General features: G+C 51.9%; 2 protein-coding genes and 1 pseudogene across 6 annotated transcripts; 2 read left to right on the plus strand and 1 right to left on the minus strand.

Annotated features, from left to right (window-relative positions):
* Positions 1–12,774, plus strand: khk (ketohexokinase). Of its 5 annotated transcripts, none has more exons than XM_031901917.1 (10): positions 3–34; positions 1,712–1,812; positions 1,995–2,111; positions 4,434–4,568; positions 6,157–6,291; positions 7,153–7,225; positions 8,299–8,445; positions 9,483–9,571; positions 10,952–11,109; positions 11,524–12,774. In XM_031901917.1, exons 2-10 carry the CDS (start codon positions 1,721–1,723, stop codon positions 11,607–11,609), a joined length of 1,032 nt encoding a protein of 343 aa, XP_031757777.1. In that variant the 5' UTR covers positions 3–34; positions 1,712–1,720; the 3' UTR covers positions 11,610–12,774. The 5 variants fall into 5 exon arrangements, with proteins under 5 accessions (XP_031757779.1, XP_031757777.1, XP_031757781.1 ...); XM_031901918.1 differs by lacking the exon at positions 3–34 and adding an exon at positions 62–693; XM_031901919.1 differs by lacking the exon at positions 1,995–2,111 and having other exon boundaries at positions 1–34.
* On the minus strand, positions 12,077–21,803 carry cgref1 (cell growth regulator with EF-hand domain 1). The gene is made up of 6 exons (XM_031901922.1): positions 21,710–21,803; positions 15,493–15,584; positions 15,166–15,219; positions 14,483–14,553; positions 13,974–14,098; positions 12,077–13,407 (listed from the first exon to the last, which is right to left on the minus strand). The coding sequence occupies exons 1-6, from the start codon at positions 21,779–21,781 to the stop codon at positions 12,979–12,981; spliced, it is 843 nt and encodes a 280-aa protein (XP_031757782.1). The 5' UTR covers positions 21,782–21,803; the 3' UTR covers positions 12,077–12,978.
* LOC116410813 overlaps positions 21,505–27,130 on the plus strand; it is a 22,093-nt pseudogene continuing 16,467 nt past the window's right edge.

Genomic DNA, 27,130 nt, shown 5'->3' on the forward strand with positions numbered 1-27,130 from the left:
TGTGACAGAACCCGGAAGCTGGGGGGAGAGGCAGGTTAGTGGCGGATGGGAGTGTCAGTCAGGGAGTCTGTGGGGCAGATAAGGGCAGAGCGTGTGGGGCAGATAAGGGCAGAGCCTGTGGGGCAGATAAGGGCAGAGCCAGGAGCGGGAGAAGAAAGGGGCCCCAAGCTGTTTGAAATGCTTTGCAAGCTTGTCCCCCCCCCATGGGCGGGGAATGTGATAATAACACTGCCTCCCCCCATACTCACCTGTTTGTCAGCATCAGGTAGAAATAAGTCCCGCCTCCTCTCATTACAATATGAGCTGTGACTCCTCCCCCTGCTTCATTGGCTGCTGTTAGTACTAAATTGACCAACCGATGCCCCACATTGCCTGGGGGGGGACCATACATGTCCCAATGATTGTTTTGTGCAATATTATTAGTACATGTATGGCTTTAGTTCAACCACAAATACTGAGCTCTGTATAAACAACCCTCTCTTGTTATCCTTTGTTCTGCCTGTTTTGTCAGCAGGAGCCCATTATGCAGGGGGAATATCTGCACCCTGGGAATCTAATTACCTACCTAACACTTTCCCTGTTAAGCTCAAGAAATAACAATAAGCAGAGATTTTCCCTGAATGAAACAACCCAAATGAAATCAGCACAGTCCCCTCCATTGCTCAAATACTGGGAGATACTGCTCTTTAATAGGTACTGTCACAGTATGTGCAGCGAGATGCGAGGCAGCGGGATGCGAGGCAGCGGGATGCGAGGCAGCGGGATGCGAGGCAGCGGGATGCGAGGCAGCGAGATGCGAGGCAGCGAGATGCGAGGCAGCGAGGCAGCGAGATGCGAGGCAGCGAGGCAGCGGGATGCGAGGCAGCGAGATGCGAGGCAGCGAGGCAGCGGGATGCGAGGCAGCGGGATGATGCGAGGCAGCGGGATGCGAGGCAGCGGGCGTAGAGGGGCTACAGATCAGTTTTGAGAAGATTTAGTGAGCCTAAAAATGAAAGTCTTTTATACACGTATATATTAATGTGCACTGGTAATAACTGTGTTTGCTCTATAGATACGGTGCTGTGTAGCCTGGGGAGCGGCCATTCCAGTTCTGATACGGCTAAATGGCATGGGTTACAGACAGACATATATAGGGATATATATATATGCAGACAGATATAGGGATATATATATATACAGACAGATATAGGGATATATATATATACAGACAGATATAGGGATATATATATATATACAGACAGATATAGGGATATATATATATACAGACAGATATAGGGATATATATATATACAGACAGATATAGGATATATATATATACAGACAGATATAGGGATATATATATATACAGACAGATATAGGGATATATATATATACAGACAGATATAGGGATATATATATATACAGACAGATATAGGGATATATATATATATACAGACAGATATAGGGATATATATATATATACAGACAGATATAGGGATATATATATATATACAGACAGATATAGGGATATATATATATATACAGACAGATATAGGGAGCCACAAGGCACTGGGCAGATACAGTTTCTGTTAAAGAGAGGAAGGGCAGAGTTTGCTGACGCAGCGGTGCCGTAGGGCAAGGTTCACACGCAGCGGTGCCGTAGGGCAAGGGTCACATACCAGCGGGGGCAGAGCACTTCCCACTTGTTTTGAATCTTTTCTTTTGCCCACAGAGGGGAGCAATGGGGGAGAAGGGAATCCTGTGCATCGGGCTGGTGTGCCTGGATATTATTAGTGTGGTGGATAAATACCCCGAGGAGGACTCAGACAGCAGGTGAGTGATCCCCTGAGTATGTACTCACTGCTGTGATTGGGGGACGTGCCATTCGCTGACACTAAACTCCATCCCCTGTGCCCCCGTGTCCCCCTGTGCCCCCCTGTGCCCCCCTGTGTCTCCCTGTGCCCACCTGCCGGCACTGCGTATGGTTCTGTCTGACCCACATGTCTCCTCTGTAGGTGCCTGTCTCAGCGCTGGCAGCGCGGGGGCAATGCCTCCAACTCCTGCACCATCCTGGCACTACTGGGGGCTCCCTGTGCCTTCATGGGCTCCCTGGCCCCCGGGCATATGGCAGAGTAAGTACCGACTGTAGGAAACAGCCATGGGATCATGTAGAGGGATTGCTATTGGCTATTGGGCAGTCCCAGGGGTACAGAGAATATGGCTCATTAATATTAAAGGGGGAGGGGCATAGAGAAGAGAGTTCTGGGAAGGTATTTGGGAGAAAATGTTGGGGGGGTGGAGTCTGTAGTTTGGGATTCAGTGGGTGTCAGTGCCCATAATTGTCTGGCAGGGCTCTCTTGTCCTGAGATTCTGCAATATAGAATTCTTACCCCCCCCCCATGAGTGTCTGTGTCCCCCACTAATCATCTGCCAGTACCCAGCCCTGTCCCAGTACCCTCTGCCAGTACCCAGCCCTGTCCCAGTACCCTCTTCCAGTACCCATCCCTGTCCCAGTACCCTCTGCCAGTACCCAGCCCTGTCCCAGTACCCTCAGCCAGTACCCAGCCCTGTCCCAGTACCCTCTGCCAGTACCCAGCCCTGTCCCAGTACCCTCTGCCAGTACCCAGCCCTGTCCCAGTACCCTCTGCCAGTACCCAGCCCTGTCCCAGTACCCTCAGCCAGTACCCAGCCCTGTCCCAGTACCCTCTGCCAGTACCCAGCCCTGTCCCAGTACCCTCTTCCAGTACCCATCCCTGTCCCAGTACCCTCTGCCAGTACCCAGCCCTGTCCCAGTACCCTCTGCCAGTACCCAGCCCTGTCCCAGTACCCTCTGCCAGTACCCAGCCCTGTCCCAGTACCCTCTGCCAGTACCCAGCCCTGTCCCAGTACCCTCTGCCAGTACCCAGCCCTGTCCCAGTACCCTCTGCCAGTACCCAGCCCTGTCCCAGTACCCTCTGCCAGTACCCAGCCCTGTCCCAGTACCCTCCAATCCCACCAATCATCTGTCTGTAATAAACTCTTCAACCTCCAATCCAGCCAATCATCAGCCAGTAATAAACTAATCGCCCCCCAATCCCACCAATCATCTGCCAGTAATAAACAAATCACCCCCCAATCCCACCAATCATCTGTCTGTAATAAACTCTTCAACCTCCAATCCAACCAATTATCTGCCAGTAATAAACTAATCACCCCCCAATCCCACCAATCATCTGCCAGTAATAAACTAATCACCCCCCAATCCCACCAATCATCTGTCTGTAATAAACTCTTCAACCTCCAATCCAACCAATTATCTGCCAGTAATAAACTAATCACCCCCCAATCCCACCAATCATCTGCCAGTAATAAACTAATCACCCCCAATCCCACCAATCATCTGCCAGTAATAAACTAATCACCCCCCAATCCCACCAATCATCTGCCAGTAATAAACTAATCACCCCCCAATCCCACCAATCATCTGCCAGTAATAAACTAATCACCCCCCAATCCCACCAATCATCTGACAGTAATAAACTAATCACCCCCAATCCCACCAATCATCTGCCAGTAATAAACTAATCACCCCCCAATCCCACCAATCATCTGGCAGTAATAAACTAATCACCCCCCAATCCCACCAATCATCTGCCAGTAATAAATTAATCACCCCCCAATCCCACCAATCATCTGCCAGTAATAAACTAATCACCCCCCAATCCCACCAATCATCTGACAGTAATAAACTAATCACCCCCCAATCCCACCAATCATCTGACAGTAATAAACTAATCACCCCCCAATCCCACCAATCATCTGCCAGTAATAAACTAATCACCCCCCAATCCCACCAATCATCTGCCAGTAATAAATTAATCACCCCCCAATCCCACCAATCATCTGCCAGTAATAAACTAATCACCCCCCAATCCCACCAATCATCTGACAGTAATAAACTAATCACCCCCCAATCCCACCAATCATCTGACAGTAATAAACTAATCACCCCCCAATCCCACCAATCATCTGCCAGTAATAAACTCTTCACTCAGTGTCTCAGTGAGATTCCATCTCTCTCCTCCCAGCTCTTTCTTGCACCTCTCTATCATTTCTCTCCTCTCGTCCCAGGTCTCTCTTTTCTGTAACTTTAACTTCTTCCCTGCGCTCCCTTCTGTCTCTCCCCTCACCCCTAGGTCTCTTCCCTTTTACCCATCTCACCCTGCGCTCTCTCTGTACTGATCCCAATGTCTCTCATACTTCCCTTCTCTTGCCCCAAGGTCTCATTGGGGTCCATCTAACGTATTTCTACTCTCCCCTCTAATTCTGTTATTGTGTCTGTCTCTATAAACTCTCTCTGCCTGTTTGTAGATCTCTGACCTTGCAGTTCTCTCCCTCTCTGTCTCCAACTGTCTCGTTGCTGTGATTAAACATTAATTGCCCCCGCTCTGTGCCGCTCTCTCCCCCCCTGGCAGTTTCACGTTGAACAGCCTGCGGCGCTACGGTATAGATGTGAGCCATGTAATGTCCCGGCCCGGCTGTTCCTTTCCGGCCTCAGTAGTGATCAGCAACATTAGCAATGGCAGCCGGACCATCGTGCATATGAACAGGTCAGACCCGCTGTGTGCCCGTATAATGCAGCCTGTGTGCCCTTGTAATGCCGCCTGTGTGCCCGTGTAATGCCGCCTGTGTGCCCGTGTAATGCCGCCTGTGTGCCCGTGTAATGCGCCTGTGTGCCCGTGTAATGCCGCCTGTGTAATGCAACCTGTGTGCCCGTGTAATGCCGCCTGTGTGCCTGTGTAATGCCGCCTGTGTGCCTGTGTAATGCCGCCTGTGTGCCCGTATAATGCAGCCTGTGTGCCTGTGTAATGCCGCCTGTGTGCCCGTATAATGCAGCCTGTGTGCCCGTATAATGCAGCCTGTGTGCCCGTATAATGCGTCCTGTGTGCCCATATAATGCAGCCCGTGTGCCCGTGTAATGCAGCCTGTGTGCCCCTATAATGCAGCCTGTGTGCCCTTGTAATGCCGCCTGTGTGCCCTTGTAATGCCGCCTGTGTGCCTGTGTAATGCCGCCTGTGTGCCCTTGTAATGCCGCCTGTGTGCCCGTGTAATGCCGCCTGTGTGCCCGTGTAATGCCGCCTGTGTGCCCGTGTAATGCAGCCTGTGTGCCCGTGTAATGCCGCCTGTGTGCCTGTGTAATGCCGCCTGTGTGCCCGTGTAATGCCGCCTGTGTGCCCGTGTAATGCCGCCTGTGTGCCTGTGTAATGCCGCCTGTGTGCCCGTGTAATGCCGCCTGTGTGCCCGTGTAATGCCGCCTGTGTGCCCGTGTAATGCCGCCTGTGTGCCCTTGTAATGCCGCCTGTGTGTCCGTGTAATGCCGCCTGTGTAATGCCGCCTGTGTGCCCGTGTAATGCCGCCTGAATGTGAGTGCCCAGGTAGGTATATAACACAGAATGCGGATGCCCCCAGGGCTCAGGTAGGTAGCACAGGGGATTCTCAGGACAATAAAGCCCCCCCCCCCACACTTTATGCTCAGTGACAGGTGGGTGCAGGGAGGTGACTTTGTACTTTTCCTAATTTGCCTTAATAAAAATCCCTCTGCTTCCCCCCCTCAACCTCCATATTCCCCCCTCCCCACCTTCCTACCCCTCTCTCCTCCTGGTATTCCCATTCCCCCTCCCCACCTTCCTACCCCTCTCTCCTCCTGGTATTCCCATTCCCCCTCCCCACCTTCCTACCCCTCTCTCCTCCTGGTATTCCCATTCCCCCCTCCCCACCTTCCTACCCCTCTCTCCTCCTGGTATTCCCATTCCCCCCTCCCCACCTTCCTACCCCTCTCTCCTCCTGGTATTCCCATTCCCCCCTCCCCACCTTCCTACCCCTCTCTCCTCCTGGTATTCCCATTCCCCCTCCCCACCTTCCTACCCCTCTCTCCTCCTGGTATTCCCATTCCCCCTCCCCACCTTCCTACCCCTCTCTCCTCCTGGTATTCCCATTCCCCCCTCCCCACCTTCCTACCCCTCTCTCCTCCTGGTATTCCCATTCCCCCCTCCCCACCTTCCTACCCCTCTCTCCTCCTGGTATTGCCCTGCCTATCTACCCCCTCTCTCCCCCTGGTATTGCCCTGCCTATCTACCCCCTCTCTCCCCCTGGTATTGCCCTGCCTATCTACCCCTTCTCCCCCTGGCTCCCCCCTAGCTTTATCGTGTCAGACTTCCGGAGGAGGGGTATTGGCACCCCCAATGTGAGCTGGCAGAGTCGGGGGGACATGCCCTGCGCTTGCTGCCTGGTGAATGTGTCGAGTGGCTCTCGGACGGTGACGCTGTACGACACGTAAGGATTGGCCGCTGGTTATTGCCCCTCGGTGCCGGGGCTGCTGGATGGGTCGCGGGGTACAACGTGGGTACAGGGGCAGAAAGAGGCCGGAGGATGGCACCGCCACTCAGTGTATAGTAAAATAACTGGCAGTTACTGATCATTAAAACTTTACTTTTATTTACATCTGTCTAAAAGAAATGAATGAATTAAAATAATTAAGAAATAAATTCGTTATTGATATTGTTATGCGCATACTTGCCTCCCATACACTGAGTGCTACACAGGCGGCACCACCCCCCTCCCTTTTGTCCCTCTCTGGGAGCCGTACTTACTGACTCACAGGCCTGCGCACTCCCTGTTAGAGCCTGATGGGAGGAGCAGCAGAACAACGGCCCATTTCTCCCAGCATGCCCTCTGTATCTGAGCCTTGGGTTCTATCCCCACAGGTGATGCCATGAGAATCTCCCAAGGCCAGCAGGGGGCACAGAACCCAAACTGGTCCAGCTCTATCCCTACAGAACCTCTCTGATACAGATATGTATAATATGTACAGATTGCCCAGAGCACTTGCACCTCTGCCCCAACACCGTAGACTGTGCCGGGGTAACACGCCTGCAAGGGACCCCTATACTGGATGAACCTTATGTTCTTGCCCCATGCTGCCCCCCCTTAGTTAATGAGGCCCAGTATGTTGTTCAGCTCTGTGCTGGGAATGACTTGCTGGGGCCCATGGGAGTTCGTGGTGCTGGGGCCGGTCAGTCTGACCCTGCTCATCCGAGCCCAGCTGCTGATTCCATACAGGAGGGGACGGCTCTGGTTCTGTTCTAAAATCTGCTCCCCAAGTCCCTACTGACCCATCTCCCAATCACCCCACAGGAACCTGCCCGACGTGACCGAAGAAGACTTCAGGAGCGTGGATCTGACGCGGTACAAGTGGATACACTGGGAGGTAGGTGACTTAGTGAGGGACAGGGGGGGCAGTTATATAGGAACTTGGGGACACAAAGGGACCTTGGGGAACCAGATACAGTCCTCACTGTCATGTGACTGGGCCTCCCAGCTAAACACACATTATATAAGTAGTAGAGTCCCCAGTAATAAGGTCCCATTTTTATGCAGTAATTATACTGGCACGTATGGAGTTAATATGCTTGTTATCCATTTTCTGTAGTAATTATACTGGCATGTCTGGGGTTAATGTGCTTGTTCTTTTTCTGTAGTAATTATACTGGCACATCTTGGGTTAACATGCTCGTTATCCATTTTCTGTAGTAATTATACTGGCACATATAGGGTTAATATGCTCATTATCCATTTTCTGTAGTAATATACTGGCATGTCAGGGTTTAATATGCTCGTTATCCATTTTCTGTAGTAATTATACTGGCACGTCTGGGGCTAATGTGCTCGTTACCCATTTTCTGTAGTAATTATAATGCCACGTCTGGGGTTAATATGCTCTTTATCCATTATCTGTAGTAATTATACTGGCACGTTTGTGGTTAATATGCTCGTTATCCATTTTCTGTAGTAATTATACTGGCATGTCCGGGGTTAATATGCTTGTTATCCATCTTCTGTAGTAATTATTACTGGCACGTCTGGGGTTAACACACTCGTTATCTATTTTCTGTAGTAATTATACTGGCATGTCTGGAGTTAATGTGCTCATCCATTTTCTGTAGTAATTATACTGGCACCTCTTGGGTTAATGTGCTCATCCATTTTCTGTAGTAGTTATACTGGCACATCTAGGGTTAATATGCTTGTTATCGATATTCTGTAGTAATTATACTGGCACATCTAGGGTTAATATGCTCTTTATCCATTTTCCATAGTAATTATGCTTTTCTAAGGTTGAGGGACCCCTGTGATTGGCTGTGGGCTTTGGTTCCTGTGGGTGCCCCAGGTTCCTTTGTGTATGGCTCTGTGTCTAGGAGTTAACTCTTTGGTGACTCTGCCCTGTGTGTCAGGCTTCCTGCCATGTGACTAGCCAATGGGTGCAGCCATTAAACTTTACAGGGCAGAAACGCAGCTGAGCAGGTAAAGATGATCCGCAGGGTGGAGGAGCACAACAGCGGCCGCGGCGCAGAGGAACGCATCACTGTCTCCGTGGAGATTGAGAAGGAAAGGGAGGAGCTGTACCAACTCTTCCCACATGGGGACGTGGTAATGAGAATTATGAGTTATACCTGCAGCCTTAACCTCTAGAACACACCCGGGAGGGGGGCAATTTTATGTGGGAAGATGGGGCACAAAGGGACCTTGGGGAACCAGACGCAGTCCTTGCTGTCATGTGACTGGGCCGCTCAGCTGAGCACAAAACACAGTATTCTATAGTGTTATTAGTATATATAATATTTACTTGGTGCCACAGTCCCCACTGATCACTCCATCTGACTCCCTCCCATTTGCTATAGTAATTATACTGACACATCTGGGGTTAATATGCTCGTTATCCATTATCTGTAGTAATTTTACTGGCACATCTGGGGTTAATATGCTCGTTATTCATTATCTGTAGTAATTATACTGGCACATCTGGGGTTAATATGCTCGTTATTCATTATCTGTAGTAATTATACTGGCACATCTGGGGTTAATATGCTCTTTATTCATTATCTGTAGTAATTATACTGGCACGTCTGGGGTTAATATGCTCGTTATCCATTATCTGTAGTAATTATACTGGCACGTCTGGGGCTAATATGCTCGTTATTCATTACCTGTAGTAATTATACTGGTGCGTCTGGGGTTAATATGCTCGTTATCCATTATCTGTAGTAATTATACTGGCACGTCTGGGGCTAATATGCTCGTTATTCATTACCTGTAGTAATTATACTGGTGCGTCTGGGGTTAATATGCTCGTTATTCATTATCTGTAGTAATTATACTGGCATGTCTGGGGTTAATGTGCTCGTTATTCATTATCTGTAGTAATTATACTGGCACATATGGGGTTAATATATATATTATATATTATTATATTTATATATGTAAAGGGGAAGGAAAGGCCAAATCACTGGGGGGTTCCTAACATTTGGCACCCCCCCCAAATGATTGTAATCGCTCACCTGATACCCCTGGCTGGTGCCTCTGTTAGGAGAAGAATTGCCCCTCGGCCCCTTCGCGGGGTACATATTAGCTGTGAGTTTGGGGTCTCCGTGGGGGGCCCCAGTACCAACTCTATCCCCTCTCTGTAGGTGTTTGTGAGTAAGGACGTGGCGCGGCACTTTGGCTTTCACTCTGCGCAGGAGGCCGTGCGTGGCCTGTACCCCCGGGTGAGGAAAGGGTAAGCCATCCTCTCACAGCATTGCTTTGCCCAATATTGAGTGACACACCCCTTCTTCCCAGTGACACACCCCATCTTCCCTGTGACACACCCCTTCTTCCCTGTGACACACCCCTTCTTCTCAGTGACACCCCATCTTCCCTGTGACACACCCCTTCTTCCCTGTGACACACCCCTTCTTCCCTGTGACACACCCCTTCTTCTCAGTGACACCCCATCTTCCCTGTGACACACCCCTTCTTCTCAGTGACACCCCATCTTCCCTGTGACACACCCCTTCTTCCCTGTGACACACCCCTTCTTCTCAGTGACACCCCTTCTTCCCTGTGACACACCCCTTCTTCCCTGTGACACACCCCTTCTTCTCAGTGACACCCCTTCTTCCCTGTGACACACCCCTTCTTCCCTGTGACACACCCCTTCTTCCCTGTGACACACCCCTTCTTCTCAGTGACACCCCATCTTCCCTGTCACACACCCCTTCTTCTCAGTGACACCCCATCTTCCCTGTGACACACCCCTTCTTCTCAGTGACACCCCATCTTCCCTGTGACACACCCCTTCTTCTCAGTGACACCCCGTCTTCCCTGTGACACACCCCTTCCCTGTGACACACCCCTTCTTCTCAGTGACACCCCTTCTTCCCTGTGACACACCCCTTCTTCCCTGTGACACCCCATCTTCCCTGTGACACACCCCTTCTCAGTGACACCCCTTCTTCTCAGTGACACCCCATCTTCCCTGTGACACACCCCTTCTTCTCAGTGACACCCCATCTTCCCTGTGACACACCCCTTCTTCTCAGTGACACCCCGTCTTCCCTGTGACACACCCCTTCCCTGTGACACACCCCTTCTTCTCAGTGACACCCCTTCTTCCCTGTGACACACCCCTTCTTCCCTGTGACACCCCATCTTCCCTGTGACACACCCCTTCTCAGTGACACACCCCTTCTTCTCAGTGACACCCCATCTTCCCTGTGACACACCCCTTCTCAGTGACACCCCATCTTCCCTGTGACACACCCCTTCTTTTCAGTGGCACACCCTTTCCTCCCAGTGACACACCCCTTCCTCCCAGTGGCACACCCTTTCCTCCCAGTGACACACCCTTTCCTCCCAGTGACACACCCCTTCCTCCCAGTGACACACCCCTTCCTCCCAGTGACAGCCCCTAAGGTTTGGATGAATCCTGGGTCCCAGGTCCCATTGAGTCTGAACCTTTAATGTCACGTGACTGGGCAGCTAAAGGTGACACCCCCCTCTCACTAAGCTCCGCCCAGTAGGGGGTAGAGGCTGCCCAAACATATGGTTCTTATTGCTGAATCTCCCCCACGTATGATTATTCTGACATTACTTACCCCTATTCCCCCCCCGGCAGGGCCTACCTGGTGTGCGCGTGGGCAGAGGAGGGAGCAGACGCATTGGGCCCCGATGGTTCCGTCGTTCATTCCTGCGCTTTCCCCCCTGACTGCATCGTCGACACGTTGGGGGCCGGGGACACGTTCAACGCCTCGGTGATCTACGCACTGTCCCACGGTAACGAGCCAATCAGATACCCCCCCAGCTCTGCCCCTGGGGGCCCAGTAGGTTCTGTTTGTATCAGTGACACTTTCCCTTTAATGCTTTGCCATAATTAACAAATCCATGTTGAGATAAGTTGCCCCTATTACCCACACCTCCCCTGCCCAGGGGGCACGTGGCTGGAAACAGATCATGTGACCCAAGCACAGAACCAATCTGCTGCCAGTATGCCCAGCGCAGAACTGTAATATGGGATCCGGTGCTGATTGGATCATTGTTGCACCCCTATTGCTGTCTGTGCTGCACCCCCACATTGCACTGACTCTATTTCTCAGCTAGGGGGCAGTGTGAGTAATAAGTGGGGCAATGACCCCGCAGCTCGTTACTGTGAATATAATTGTAATGAGTCTCTCGTTCCTTGTCCCTCAGGTCGGGGCATGCAGGAGGCGCTCACGTACGGGTGCCAAATGGCCGGCAAGAAATGCGGGGTGCAGGGGTTTGATGGCATCATCTGAGTCCCCCGCCAGTGACAAACATGGCCTCTGGCGCCCTCACCTGGGGGAACTCAATGGGACCTAATGAACTGGGACCAGGAGTAGGGAAATGACTGTCCCAACACAAGGGGTCGCTAGCGAGCACCTCTGCATGTAAATATACAAATAACATTAATAATAGGTACTGCCCTCGTCATTTTATTCCACTCAAACATGGCAGCTTCCACCCCCAGGCAGAACGACTTATTGCCCCCTGGGTTTGCTCCCTGTACAGAGAGAGACACCAGAATACTGGTCCCCTGGCCAAAGCATAATCAAGCAGGAACAGCCCCCTAGCTGTACCCCTGTACTAAGCACACTTTAGTAATTGTTGGGGTGACAGGTACAATAGTAGAGCCTGTTCCCCCTCTATAAAACTGGTATTGCCCAGTGACCTCCCACTTGGGACCTCCCACTGCTTGGAGAAGGCAGAGAGTCGGACCAGGAACCAATCAGCACATTATTTATTCGTCCAATACAAGAAACCTGAGAATTAGCAGAAATAAGTGGTTCTGAGGGAACAGACACAGCCGGGCCCCGGCCAATAGGCTCAGACCAATGAGAAGAAGAAGCAGTTGCCTGAGGTTGGGATCTAGGTGTTCCTTATAGAGGGTCCGGAACCAGTCGGTGTGGGGGGAGTCGGAACCAGTCGGTGTGGGTGGGACATACTGTGGGGGGAGTCGGAACCAGTCGGTGTGGGTGGGACATACTGTGGGGGGAGTCGGAACCAGTCGGTGTGGGTGGGACATAATGTGGGGGGAGTCGGAACCAGTCGGTGTGGGTGGGACATACTGTGGGGGGAGTCGGAACCAGTCGGTGTGGGTGGGACATAATGTGGGGGGAGTCGGAAACCAGTCGTTGTGGGTGGGACATACTGTGGGGGGAGTCGGAACCAGTCGGTGTGGGTGGGACATACTGTGGGGGGAGTCGGAACCAGTCGGTGTGGGTGGGACATACTGTGGGGGGAGTCGGAACCAGTCGGTGTGGGTGGGACATACTGTGGGGGGAGTCGGAACCAGGCATGTAATGACCCTTCCGTGCATCTCCAGCCAGCGGAGACCAAGGTTGGACACTTCCTGCTTAGTGGTTATTGGCTCGTCGGAACCTGTGGGACTTGTTCCAAATAAAATCGTATCAATTAAAACCGTATCTTTGCATTTTGATAGGATTATTTACATCCACGTTGGGTTCGATTTGCTCTTGTGGTCGGATTGCCCCACGTACCCAGTATGGATGCCCACTGACGCCATGTTACCTCCCCGTGTCTCCTCCTGGGGCAGCAGGGCTGGTACTTATGAACATGCTCCTCAGGGAAGGCCTACATGCACAAGCGAGCAGCAGTCACGGCCAATCAGATCTCATCCTCTGTCCTCCATTCTTCATGCTTCCCTTCAGCCTCTTCATTCTGTTGTCCATCTTCTCCTGGTTTGGTGTCCGGAACCGTCTCGCCGGCCTCCTCTTGAATGTTCTCCTCATTCTCTGGCTCAGGGGCAACCGGGGAGTCACTTGGTGAAGGTTGAGGGCCATCTTCTTGCTCTGATGGGTCTTCAACTTCCTGAACTTCCATCTCCTCATCTGGTTTCTCATTGGTGTCTGTAGGGTTCTCCATATTGTCCAATCCCTGAGACTCTTGAGGCGGTGGGATGACCAATGATACATTGTCCTGAGAGACATCCTCCTCAGATGCATAGATTGGGGGAGTCACAAGCTCGGGGGCACTCAGAAGTCCATCTCTGTTTAGATCTTGTCTCTCTAAGACTTCATCCACCATCTGTATGACCTACAGGCAACACAAGGGGGAGAAGGTTTAGCCAATGATAACACTGGCCAAGTGGCTACTGGCTCTCCATGCATTACTGGCCCTCACTAAATCTCACTGGCCAATGGGAACCCCACCTACATATCCTCCACTTATTCAATAAAGTGTTAAAGTCTGGGGCAGGAAGGGCTGAGCCCAAACACCTGTAGATGGAAAACTAAGCGGCTCCAGTCGCTCACAGATGGAGCAGCCGGGGTATTTACTTAGCAAACAAGGGCGGAACCATGGGAAGGATCAACAATAAGGCTGATTGGGTGGAGGAGCCAAGAGAACGTCTCACTAGAACCAACACAGTGGGAGAAGGAACCCTAATTCCCATAAGGAAATGAGCATTTGGGCGGAGCTCCGTTGCCCCTAATAATGGAGGTGACCCCCAATGCCCCGTTGAGGTGGGACTTATAACCACTGTGGTTCCATTCCCCCTTTCTATGACCTGCAATGGGAGGAGAATGCCCAGCAGGGCAAGCGTTGCCACGTGTAGCTGATCTTAGCAACCAGAAGACCCGAGTGACTTTGGTGGCACTTACGGATTCGTGGGTTGGTTCTCCCTGTGACGCGTGGGACAGAATCCCGCTGAGAAGCTGCATGAGTTCCAGGCCATCGAGGCACCCACTCTTGTCATAGTCATGGAGGAGGAAGAGGTGGAGAATAGCTGGGGGGGGAAGGGGAAACCCAAGAGGGGCAATCAGTAGGGCAACATGGAGAGCCTACCCATAATAGTCTGCATCTGCTTGGCCTCCTGTAGGACTCGGTATCATTCAATGCTCCCCTGGGTAGTTGCTATGGGTAACTAGACCCTGATGAGACTTCTGCAGCCCTCAGACCTTCAGGAGCTCAATGCTCATCAGATACTATGGGGCCCCCCTGCCCTCTAGGAAGCAAAGAGACTTCCCTTATGGCCTATTGGTTGGGTGGGGCTCAATGGGGTGGGACCTGGTGGGACTGACATCTCAGAGTAGTCCTCCCCCCCCAACACCACCCCCCAAGCCCCAATGAAAAGTGGCCCTTGTGGAGCCAAGTCCTGGTCTCCTCTTACCCTTCTCTCTCCTCAGGTTGGAGGCATTGGTTTCCAGTGGGTCCTTTTCCTTCAGATACCCCTGCAGGAGGCTGCAACCAAGAGAAGGGGGGGGAGTCACTGAGTACTGACTGTGATTGGGTGCAAAATACTGCTTAAAGGGGAGATAAACCCAATAAATATAACTCAGAGAAAGTGTATCTGCTCCTCTACTAATTGCAGGGGCACTTTGAGTAATTTTACCCCAGTCATGTGATTCTAGATCCCCTTTACTCTTCTGTCCCAACCCTGCAGCCCAGGGATTGGCTACCACAGGAAAAGGGGAGGTACCAAACCAAAGTGTATGGATCCTGTATCCCTTTTAGCTCCTCTTGCCCCCCCAGGTGAGTTACAGCCGGGTTGCCTCTTACTTGCCCTCTGTGGGGCAGATGCTCAGGTTGGCACATTCTTGGGGCAGAAGGAAGGTGGTAAGAGAAGAGCCTGTAAATAGCTGGGGGCGGAGCCTTGATCTAGGCTATTGCTACTGGCTGGGAGAAGATCTTCCCATGCTCTGATTGGCTATCGGTTGGTAAAGTCCAGAGCTCTCATTGGCTAGCACTACTGACCGAGTTACACACAGAGTAAAGCTGTAGTAGCACTAGGGCCCAGGAGGAGGAGTATTTGGGGCCACTGGCTGGGGACAGAGACCCAGGGAACGTACCTACCTGAGCTCCTCGGGGCCCTGGGAGAACGGGTTTCTGATGCCAACGTGCTCAGACCTGGGGCAGAATGACAAGGGTTAATGTATGAATAAGATGGCACTATATATGCCCAGATACAGGCACCGCCCTTCTGCCCCTCACCCCTCTGTATGGGCATTGTCCATGCCAAGCTCCGCCCACCCATTAGCATTACCCAACACTACCAGCAGGGGGCGTGGGGTAGGCGCCCTGGCACAGCTTGGCACTGGGATTAGCAATTGGTGCCACCATGTTCTGATATCATTGTTACTGCCTCCCAGAATCCCTTTAGCAGCCGTAGGTCAGACTCACCGGCCTCCCTGTAGTGCCCGGGGCGCAGCCCATCCCTGGCCCAGAAGTATCGGCAGCAGCAGCAGGGCACAAACAGCTCTCATCTTGGCACCCTGAAACACAGAAATACTGGCACCGTGTTCAGCTATGAGGGCACTGCCAACCTAACTGCCCCCTGGGCTTGGCACCATTACTACTGTCCCCATCTTGCCCTACTGTCCCCATCTTGCCCTACTGTCCCCATCTTGCCCTACTGTCCCCATCTTGCCCTACTGTCTCCATCTTGTCCTACTGTCTCCATCTTGCCCTACTGTCTCCATCTTGCCCTACTGTCCCCATCTTGCCCTACTGTCTCCATCTTGCCCTACTGTCTCCATCTTGTCCCACTGTCTCCATCTTGCCCTACTGTCTCCATCTTGTCCTACTGTCTCCATCTTGCCCTACTGTCTCCATCTTGTCCTACTGTCTCCATCTTGCCCTACTGTCTCCATCTTGTCCTACTGTCTCCATCTTGCCCTACTGTCTCCATCTTGTCCCACTGTCTCCATCTTGCCCTACTGTCTCCATCTTGTCCTACTGTCTCCATCTTGCCCTACTGTCTCCATCTTGCCCTACTGTCCCCATCTTGTCCCACTGTCTCCATCTTGCCCTACTGTCCCCATCTTGTCCCACTGTCTCCATCTTGCCCTACTGTCTCCATCTTGCCCTACTGTCTCCATCTTGTCCTACTGTCTCCATCTTGCCCTACTGTCTCCATCTTGTCCTACTGTCTCCATCTTGCCCTACTGTCTCCATCTTGCCCTACTGTCTCCATCTTGCCCTACTGTCTCCATCTTGCCCTACTGTCCCCATCTTGTCCTACTGTCCCCATCTTGTCCTACTGTCTCCATCTTGCCCTACTGTCTCCATCTTGTCCTACTGTCTCCATCTTGTCCTACTGTCTCCATCTTGTCCTACTGCTCCCATCTTGCCCTACTGTCTCCATCTTGTCCTACTGTCCCCATCTTGCCCTACTGTCTCCATCTTGTCCTACTGTCTCCATCTTGTCCTACTGTCCCCATCTTGCCCTACTGTCTTCATCTTGTCCTACTGTCTCCATCTTGCCCTACTGTCTTCATCTTGTCCTACTGTCTCCATCTTGTCCTACTGTCTCCATCTTGTCCTACTGTCTCCATCTTGCCCTACTGTCTCCATCTTGCCCTACTGTCTCCATCTTGCCCTACTGTCCCCATCTTGCCCTACTGTCTTCATCTTGCCCTACTGTCTCCATCTTGCCCTACGGTCTCCATCTTGCCCTACTGCCCCCATCTTGCCCTACTGTCTCCATTTTGCCCTACTGTCTCCATCTTGCCCTACTGTCCCCATCTTGCCCTACTGTCCCCATCTTGTCCTACTCTCTCCATCTTGTCCTACTGTCTCCATCTTGTCCTACTGTCTCCATCTTGTCCTACTGTCCCCATCTTGCCCTACTGTCTCCATCTTGTCCTACTGTCCCCATCTTGCCCTACTGTCTCCATCTTGCCCTACTGTCTCCATCTTGTCCTACTGTCTCCATCTTGTCCTACTGTCTCCATCTTGTCCTACTGTCTCCATCTTGTCCTACTGTCCCCATCTTGCCCTACTGTCTCCATCTTGCCCTACTGTCTCCATCTTGCCCTACTGTCCCCATCTTGCCCTACTGTCTCCATCTTGCCCTACTGTCTCCATCTTGTCCTACTGTCTCCATCTTGTCATACTGTCTCCATCTTGTCCTACTGTCCCCATCTTGCCCTACTGTCTCCATCTTGTCCTACTGTCTCCATCTTGCCCTACTGTCCCCATCTTGCCCTACTGTCTCCATCTTGTCCTACTGTCTCCATCTTGCCCTACTGTCCCCATCTTGCCCTACTGTCCCCATCTTGCCCTACTGTCTCCATCTTGCCCTACTGTCTCCATCTTGTCCTACTGTCTCCATCTTGTCATACTGTCTCCATCTTGTCCTACTGTCTCCATCTTGTCCTACTGTCCCCATCTTGCCCTACTGTCTCCATCTTGTCCTACTGTCCCCATCTTGCCCTACTGTCTCCATCTTGCCCTACTGTCTCCATCTTGTACTACTGTCTCCATCTTGTCCTACTGTCCCCATCTTGCCCTACTGTCCCCAGTCACTTACCACCTCCCCTTTAAGCTTCTCTCCTTGACCTTCCCATCAGCCCCTTCTGACAGCCAATCAATTCCCTCACACATAACGATGATGAGGCTGTTGGTCCAATAACCATAAACCTGAACCTTTACTCTCTCTTATCTCCCCCCACCCTTCCTAACCTGCCCCAGCACATTTACCCACCCGAGTCGCTGTGCCACCCTGGGCCCCCAGTCTCCATCTTTTCAGTTTGCCCTGTATGTACCCCCCCGCCCATCTCACTGCCCACGACCTTCCCACAGAAAACACAGACCCCATGGGGCTCAGACATGGGCACTATAATTACACCAGGGCAGTTACCAATGGCAACCGACCTGCAGTTCATCTTGATGAACCCATTACAGCTTGGGAAATGGGGGCAAAGTACTGAGTCCAAGGGTTTCTGCCACGATCTTCCCTCCATAGCCACACCCACTGCTTCCACATCAATCTGTAGCCACACCCACTCCTCCATAGCCACTCCCATACCTTGCACATCCCTCCATAGCCACTCCCACTCCACATGCCCCAGTGCCAATTCTACCCTGCCTGCTGGGGCACATTGTTATTGTTATTTACTCTGCCTTACCCCTCCCACTTACCCCTCTACCCCCCCCATAGCTACTGACCCAGAGGTGCCCCAGACCCGCCCCCATCCAGCCTGTAGGCCACACCCCATTATGGGATCTATACCAGTAACCTGCCCTAGTACTTACCCCCAGCCATCCTACCTGCCCCAGTCTGTGCTGTGGCCAATATTACCCCCACATACAATTTACACACAGTTATATATTCAGCAGGTTTGTATGTAACGTGATTAACTCACACCCCACAAACACCACTCACTCACACTCATACTCACTCATACTCACTCACACTCACACACTCACTCATACTCACTCACACTCATACTCACACTCATACACCCACTCACACTCATACTCACTCACACTCATACACTCACACTCACTCATACTCACTCACTCACACTCATACTCACTCACACACTCACTCATACTCACACTCATACACTCACTCATACTCACACTCATACTCACTCACACTCACTCACACTCTCACACTCACTCACACACAGTTAAACCAGTGACCCCCCCAGCCTGACAGCCCCACTGACCCCCCCACACACCCCTGCTGCCCCTATTCACACACACATGTGGGGCTACTGGGCTGTGTGTAAATACTGTGTATGTGAGTGAGAGTGTGAGTGTGAGTGTGTGTATATACTGTGTGTGTGAGTGAGAGTGTGAGTGTGTGTATATACTGTGTGTGTGAGTGAGAGTGTGTGTGAGTGTGAGAGTGAGTGTGTGTATATACTGTGTGTGTGAGTGAGAGTGTGTGTGAGAGTGAGTGTGAGTGTGAGAGTGAGTGTGTGTATATACTGTGTGTGTGAGTGAGAGTGTGTGTGAGTGTGAGAGTGAGTGTGAGTGTGTGTATATACTGTGTGTGTATATATATATATATACTGTGTGTGAGTGTGAGTGTGTGTATATACTGTGTGTGAGTGTGAGTGTGAGTGTGTGTATATACTGTGTGTGAGTGTGAGTGTGAGTGTGTGTATATACTGTGTGTGTAAGTGATGGGGCAGATACAGGGTGTATGTGTGTGTGCGGCTCAGTAGTGTATATGTACATACATGTGTGTGTCGTATCTATGCACACTCACACTCACATATATATATCTCACACTCACAGGATATAGATGTAGTTGTGTCGTGGCACTCACCTCTGTCAGCAACTGTCTGTCTGCAACTGTCTGTCTGCAACTCCGCAGTGTCCCCTCCTCTCTGCAGTGCTGCCCCGCCCCCTGCCCACATCAGCTTTAACCCTGTCACTGCCACACACAGCCTCTGCAGCAGCATTAACCCTTCCACTCCATCTGTAACCCTCTCCCTGCCGGTCCCTCCATCTGTAACCCTCTCCCTGCCGGTCCCTCCATCTGTAACCCTCTCCCTGCCGGTCCCTCCATCTGTAACCCTCTCCCTGCCGGTCCCTCCATCTGTAACCCTCTCCCTGCCGGTCCCACCATCTGTAACCCTCTCCCTGCCGGTCCCACCATCTGTAACCCTCTCCCTGCCGGTCCCTCCATCTGTAACCCTCTCCCTGCCGGTCCCTCCATCTGTAACCCTCTCCCTGCCGGTCCCTCCATCTGTAACCCTCTCCCTGCCGGTCCCTCCATCTGTAACCCTCTCCCTGCCGGTCCCTCCATCTGTAACCCTCTCCCTGCCGGTCCCTCCATCTGTAACCCTCTCCCTGCCGGTCCCTCCATCTGTAACCCTCTCCCTGCCGGTCCCTCCATCTGTAACCCTCTCCCTGCCGGTCCCTCCATCTGTAACCTCTCCCTGCCGGTCCCTCCATCTGTAACCCTCTCCCTGCCGGTCCCTCCATCTGTAACCCTCTCCCTGCCGGTCCCTCCATCTGTAACCCTCTCCCTGCCGGTCCCTCCATCTGTAACCCTCTCCCTGCCGGTCCCTCCATCTGTAACCCTCTCCCTGCCGGTCCCTCCATCTGTAACCCTCTCCCTGCCGGTCCCTCCATCTGTAACCCTCTCCCTGCCGGTCCCTCCATCTGTAACCCTCTCCCTGCCGGTCCCACCATCTGTAACCCTCTCCTGCCGGTCCCTCCATCTGTAACCCTCTCCCTGCCGGTCCCTCCATCTGTAACCCTCTCCCTGCCGGTCCCTCCATCTGTAACCCTCTCCCTGCCGGTCCCTCCATCTGTAACCCTCTCCCTGCCGGTCCCTCCATCTGTAACCCTCTCCCTGCCGGTCCCACCATCTGTAACCCTCTCCCTGCCGGTCCCTCCATCTGTAACCCTCTCCCTGCCGGTCCCACCATCTGTAACCCTCTCCCTGCCGGTCCCTCCATCTGTAACCCTCTCCCTGCCGGTCCCTCCATCTGTAACCCTCTCCCTGCGGTCCCTCCATCTGTAACCCTCTCCCTGCCGTCTCCATCTGTAACCCTCTCCCTGCCGGTCCTCCATCTGTAACCCTCTCCCTGCCGGTCCCTCCATCTGTAACCCTCTTCCCTGCCGGTCCCTCCATCTGTAACCCTCTCCCTGCCGGTCCCTCCATCTGTAACCCTCTCCCTGCCGGTCCCTCCATCTGTAACCCTCTCCCTGCCGGTCCCTCCATCTGTAACCCTCTCCCTGCCGGTCCCTCCATCTGTAACCCTCTCCCTGCCGGTCCCTCCATCTGTAACCCTCTCCCTGCCGGTCCCTCCATCTGTAACCCTCTCCCACACACACACTAACACACTCACTCACACTCAATCACACTCACTTACACTCACTCACACTCACACAATCCCTAGGAGAGAGATAAATAAGTGCAGAAACCCAAGGTTGGCGCAGGGGATTATGGGGGAACACCTGACTGCCTCCTATTAACCCCTTTTATACTCCTATAATACCCTGCAGGTTACAGAACATTTCAGGGGTAAATGGGCCATTCAGTATAATGTAAGCAGTTTGCAGATGGTCTCCTTTATTCTTTGTGTTTTCTGAACCCCTAAAGCTGGGCGGGGGGGGGGTGACAGGGAATGAAATCTCTGGGTCCCAGAGGGAGAATGGTGAGGGTTTAGGGTAACATCCCCCCCAGAAAGACCAGCTGCTTTGTATCCATATATAATTGTCATTTGTCTACTGGAACGTATTCTAGGGGAACCCCCCCCAACTAACACGTCACTCAGCCCCTGCCCCCTCCCCTCTCCTGGGTCCCCCACTAACCCGCAGATACAGGGGTGTCAGTACCACACACAGCCGCTAGGTGGCAGTGCCCGCAGTTCCCGGTAATGTCCTGCTGCGCTGGAAGTGGAAAGTGAAAGTGAAAGGAGGGGGACCCGGATTCCTGAAGGTTCTGCGGGGGGGGGGGGGGGGGCCCTAATTGCTCCTCAGTGTGAGCCGGGGAAGCGCCCAGTAGGGACCTAGAAGGAGGGTTGGGACGTAGCACCCCTTTCTTTCCTTACCTGCCCCCCTCGACCCCAAGCCCCCCGGCAGCCATAGTCCCCCCCCCCAGTGTAGTAAGTGGGCCAGTCCCCTGGGGCAGCACAGAACCACTTACCGGACCCTGAGAGAGTGAAGTCCCGGCGGTAAGTACCGACATCTCTCTGAGTGACCAATTGCATCGCTGCATTCTGTGCCGGTTACTGCTCGTTGCTGATTGGTGGAATCTGTTATTTATAGAGTGTGAGGAGGTTTGGGGGTGTCTGTGCTGCAGTGGGGGGAGGGGTTGTACTGATCTGTACATAAATATGGCTGCCCCTCACTGGGTGGGAATCCCCCAATATTAATAGGGCCCCTGGGGCCCTCACAGGGGAGAGGACTGGCTTGTGTGTGGGATTCTCAGTATAAACAACCCCATGCCGGCTGCTGGGAACATTCCAGGGTTAATCCCAGGATTCATACCCCTCCCTTCCTGACCATCCAGGGGCCCCAGGGCCACAGAAGTAACTGCCCCATACCAACCTACTGGCCCACTCAGTAAGCTTTGTGCCCTGGGTACCCCTGGAACTATAGCGGGGTGACTGTTACCCCAATGTTTCTATATATCTGTAACCTTGTTATGGGCTAAGGGGGCCCAGCCTGAAGGCCAGTTAGGGGGGGATTTGGGGTGAGTGCTTATTTGTGCCCTGGGTACCCCTGGAACTATAGCAGGGTGACTGTTACCCCAATGTTTCTATATATCTGTAACCTTGTTATGGGCTAAGGGGGCCCAGCCTGAAGGCCAGTTAGGGGGGGATTTGGGGTGAGTGCTTATTTGTGCCCTGGGTACCCCTGGAACTATAGCGGGGTGACTGTTACCCCAATGTTTCTATATATCTGTAACCTTGTTATGGGCTAAGGGGGCCCAGCCTGAAGGCCAGTTAGGGGGGATTTGGGGTGAGTGCTTATTTGTGCCCTGGGTACCCCTGGAACTATAGCGGGGTGACTGTTACCCCAATGTTTCTATATATCTGTAACCTTGTTATGGGCTAAGGGGGCCCAGCCTGAAGGCCAGTTAGGGGGGGATTTGGGGTGAGTGCTTATTTGTGCCCTGGGTACCCCTGGAACTATAGCGGGGTGACTGTTACCCCAATGTTTCTATATATCTGTAACATTGTTATGGGCTAAGGGGGCCCAGCCTGAAGGCCAGTTAGGGGGGGATTTGGGGTGAGTGCTTATTTGTGCCCTGGGTACCCCTGGAACTATAGCGGGGTGACTGTTACCCCAATGTTTCTATATATCTGTAACCTTGTTATGGGCTAAGGGGGCCCAGCCTGAAGGCCAGTTAGGGGGGGATTTGGGGTGAGTGCTTATTTGTGCCCTGGGTACCCCTGGAACTATAGCGGGGTGACTGTTACCCCAATGTTTCTATATATCTGTAACCTTGTTATGGGCTAAGGGGGCCCAGCCTGAAGGCCAGTTAGGGGGGGATTTGGGGTGAGTGCTTATTTGTGCCCTGGGTACCCCTGGAACTATAGCGGGGTGACTGTTACCCCCAATGTTTCTATATATCTGTAACCTTGTTATGGGCTAAGGGGGCCCAGCCTGAAGGCCAGTTAGGGGGGATTTGGGGTGAGTGCTTATTTGTGCCCTGGGTACCCCTGGAACTATAGCGGGGTGACTGTTACCCCAATGTTTCTATATATCTGTAACCTTGTTATGGGCTAAGGGGGCCCAGCCTGAAGGCCAGTTAGGGGGGATTTGGGGTGAGTGCTTATTTGTGCCCTGGGTACCCCTGGAACTATAGCGGGGTGACTGTTACCCCAATGTTTCTATATATCTGTAACCTTGTTATGGGCTAAGGGGGCCCAGCCTGAAGGCCAGTTAGGGGGGGATTTGGGGTGAAATTCATGCAGGAAGGGGCGGGACCCTTAGTATCAGAGGGAGGCTGATTGGTTGATGAGAGCAGGGATTCATCTCGGGGCATTTAATGGGCTCAGCTCTGTAATTGCCCAACCTCCTCCCTTAGTTTCCCAGCATTCCCTGCGGCCGGCATGTTGGTACTTTGCCCCACACTTATCGTATGTAACAAGAGATAAGGGCTTTATTGTTGGCCAATAACACGGAGTCTTGGGAATATCAGCCCCACAATAACCTGTATCCCAGGAGCCCCTGGGGTTTACACGTGAGGAAGAATAAATTCCGTTTGTGCAGATTCCCCCCCCCCCCGACCCAGAGGGATTCTGTTCCCAAGTTACAGCCGTGGTTCCTGTGGCCTTGAAGGCAGAACCGCCCATTGGGCCGATACCTTGTCTTGTGCTGGGAACAGATATTTCTATGTGCGCCCACCCAAACAATCCCATTGGCCAAGGCTAGCCCACCCAGACAATCCCATTGGCCAAGGCTAGCCCACCCAAACAATCCCATTGGCCAAGGCTAGCCCACCCAGACAATCCCATTGGCCAAGGCTAGCCCACCCAAACAATCCCATTGGCCAAGGCTAGCCCACCCAAACAATCCCATTGGCCAAGGCTAGCCCACCCAAACAATCCCATTGGCCAAGGCTAGCCCACCCAAACAATCCCATTGGCCAAGGCTAGCCCACCCAAACAATCCCATTGGCCAAGGCTAGCCCACCCAAACAATCCCATTGGCCAAGGCTAGCCCACTCAACAACATTGGCCAAGGCTGCCCACCCAAACATCCCATTGGCCAAGGCTAGCCCACCCAAACAATCCCATTGGCCAAGGCTAGCCCACCCAAACAATCCCATTGGCCAAGGCTAGCCCACCCAAACAATCCCATTGGCCAAGGCTAGCCCACCCAAACAATCCCATTGGCCAAGGCTAGCCCACCCAAACAATCCCATTGGCCAAGGCTAGCCCACCCAAACAATCCCATTGGCCAAGGCTAGCCCACCCAAAACATCCCATTGGCCCAAGGCTAGCCCACCCAAAGCAATCCCATTGGCCAAGGCTAGCCCACCCAAAGAATCCCATTGGCCAAGGCTAAAACCCCATTGGCCAAGTCTAACCCACCCAAAGAATCCCATTGGCCAAGACTAACCCACCCAAAGAATCCCATTGGCCAAGTCTAACCCACCCAAAGAATCCCATTGGCCAAGTCTAACCCACCCAAAGAATCCCATTGGCCAAGTCTAACCCACCCAAAGAATCCCAAAATTGAAAGGGTAACACCAAGCACACCAGACAGCAGGATATTCTTTTTAAAACTCGATCTTTATTTATCCATTAAAAACTCAAACACCTAACGCATTTCGTACACTAATGTACTTAACCATAGGCAGAGATTGAAACTAAACATGGGGGGGCTTTATAGTGAGGGGGGCAAAATTCAACAACCAACGTAACAATGACTGACAATTCTAGTGTATGTATGTGAGTGTATAGATTGGTAGGTGTGGGTTAGGTGTGCTGGGTTTACTTGGATGGGTTGAACTTGATGGACACTGGTCTTTTTTCAACCCTATGTAACTATGTAACTATGTAACCACACCCCTTCATTGTTAAACTTAAAGGAAAAGACAGACCAATTTTCGCGTGGCAATTTTTTTAATGCGTTTTGCCATTGGCGGATGGTTTTGCGAAACGCATGAAAAAATTTGCTGCAGAAAAATTCGCCACACGTCCAAAAATTCACTGCGAATCCGTGTCTGGCGCAACATTTCATCACTTGTAGCCGCATATAAATAGTCGCGCGAATGAACGCACGCCATGTTAGCCGTACACGCCAATATATATTTTTATTGGTTTTTGGGCTTTTTTTTGCAAATAAACATTTACACAGCACCTCTCTAGCTCCCCCAGGGCAAAATGGCGCCAGTTTGATGCTGCCGATTGCGGAAAATACTGCGCACGCTATTTATCGTGACAAACCTATTGCATAAAATACCGCGCGTAAAAAAGCGCAAGTATGCTTACAGTGAATCGTGCAAAAAGTCGCCAAAATTAAGACGCGATAAAATTTTTAGCGCACGTTTAATCGCACTTTAGTGAATGGGGCCCACTGTGTATTGCAATCCGCATATAGAGAGACTGACCGGATGTGGAACTCCCAACGGCTACAGATTGTTTAATATAAGTGATGCCCCTCGTGCCCCACGCGGATACGTCCCTTTAGGGGTTAATCAGGTGGTCTTTTTGGGCTGCGATCCCCACAATGTGGGAGATAAAACGTTACCTATTGTTAAAGCTTTTCGTGCCACCATTTTGTAAGATCGTCGCCAGAAGGGGATCATTATAACGGTAAAAGGCCATTAAATACCTTCATTTTATAAAACTGGTTACTATTCGTGGTTACAAAAACCGCTATCCCACAGTCCTTTCCATTGGCTGAAATCATTATTATTGCCACCAATATTAGTGTTAGTAGCCTTATTTTTGCTTTTATTTGTATTCACCAATCGGACACTGTCATTACGCCCCCTAGTGTTACCAGCACTAAAGTTCACCCTCTTGTTTGGGTTATTGCTGAGTAATTCCGACCTGTCCGTATACAAAGCCCTAATACAGGCGGATAAAGAGGTTTCGTTGTGTAACCGCGGGGTAGAAACCTGTCACGTAGAAACAAGCTTGTTCAATAAATACCCCTTTAGCGCTACAGTCCCTACGTACCCTATAGAACTGCCCTAATGGGATGCCCTTAAATAGATGACTGGGTTGGCACGAATCGGCCTCAGAAGCGACTTACCTGCACAAGCTCCGCCCCTAAATTACTAGCGATCAGTTTCAGATCCAAAAACAAAATGTTAGTAAATCTCAAGCTTAAAGAATTTCCATTTAAGTGAGAGACAAAATCAAAAGAATCCATTTAGAGCCCAACCAGCAGGAGATCCACTACACAGCGTTTATAGAAAATCCGTAGAGCCCCCATATAAGTGAGTCTCCTCCCACCAACCCATATACAGGTTGGCGTAAGTGGGTGCAAAAAACACCATCAAACTTAAAAAAATTAAAAAGAAAGAATCCCATTGGCCAAGGCTAGCCCACCCAAAGAATCCCATTGGCCAAGGCTAGCCCACCCAAAGAATCCCATTGGCCAAGGCTAGCCCACCCAAAGAATCCCATTGGCCAAGTCTAGCCCACCCAAAGAATCCCATTGGCCAAGTCTAGCCCACCCAAAGAATCCCATTGGCCAAGTCTAACCCACCCAAAGAATCCCATTGGCCAAGGCTAGCCCACCCAAAGAATCCCATTGGCCAAGGCTAGCCCACCCAAAGAATCCCATTGGCCAAGTCTAGCCCACCCAAAGAATCCCATTGGCCAAGTCTAACCCACCCAAAGAATCCCATTGGCCAAGGCTAGCCCACCCAAAGAATCCCATTGGCCAAGTCTAACCCACCCAAAGAATCCCATTGGCCAAGGCTAGCCCACCCAAAGAATCCCATTGGCCAAGGCTAGCCCACCCAAAGAATCCCATTGGCAAGTCTAGCCCACCCAATAGAATCCGCATTGGCCCAAGTTAACCCACGCTCAAGAACCCATTGGCCAAGGCTAGCCCAGCCCAAGAATCGCATTGCCAAAGGCTAGCCTCACCGCCA

The sequence above is a fragment of the Xenopus tropicalis genome, chromosome 5 (assembly GCF_000004195.4).
Source record: "Xenopus tropicalis strain Nigerian chromosome 5, UCB_Xtro_10.0, whole genome shotgun sequence".
In the NCBI taxonomy this organism is placed as follows: domain Eukaryota; kingdom Metazoa; phylum Chordata; class Amphibia; order Anura; family Pipidae; genus Xenopus; species Xenopus tropicalis.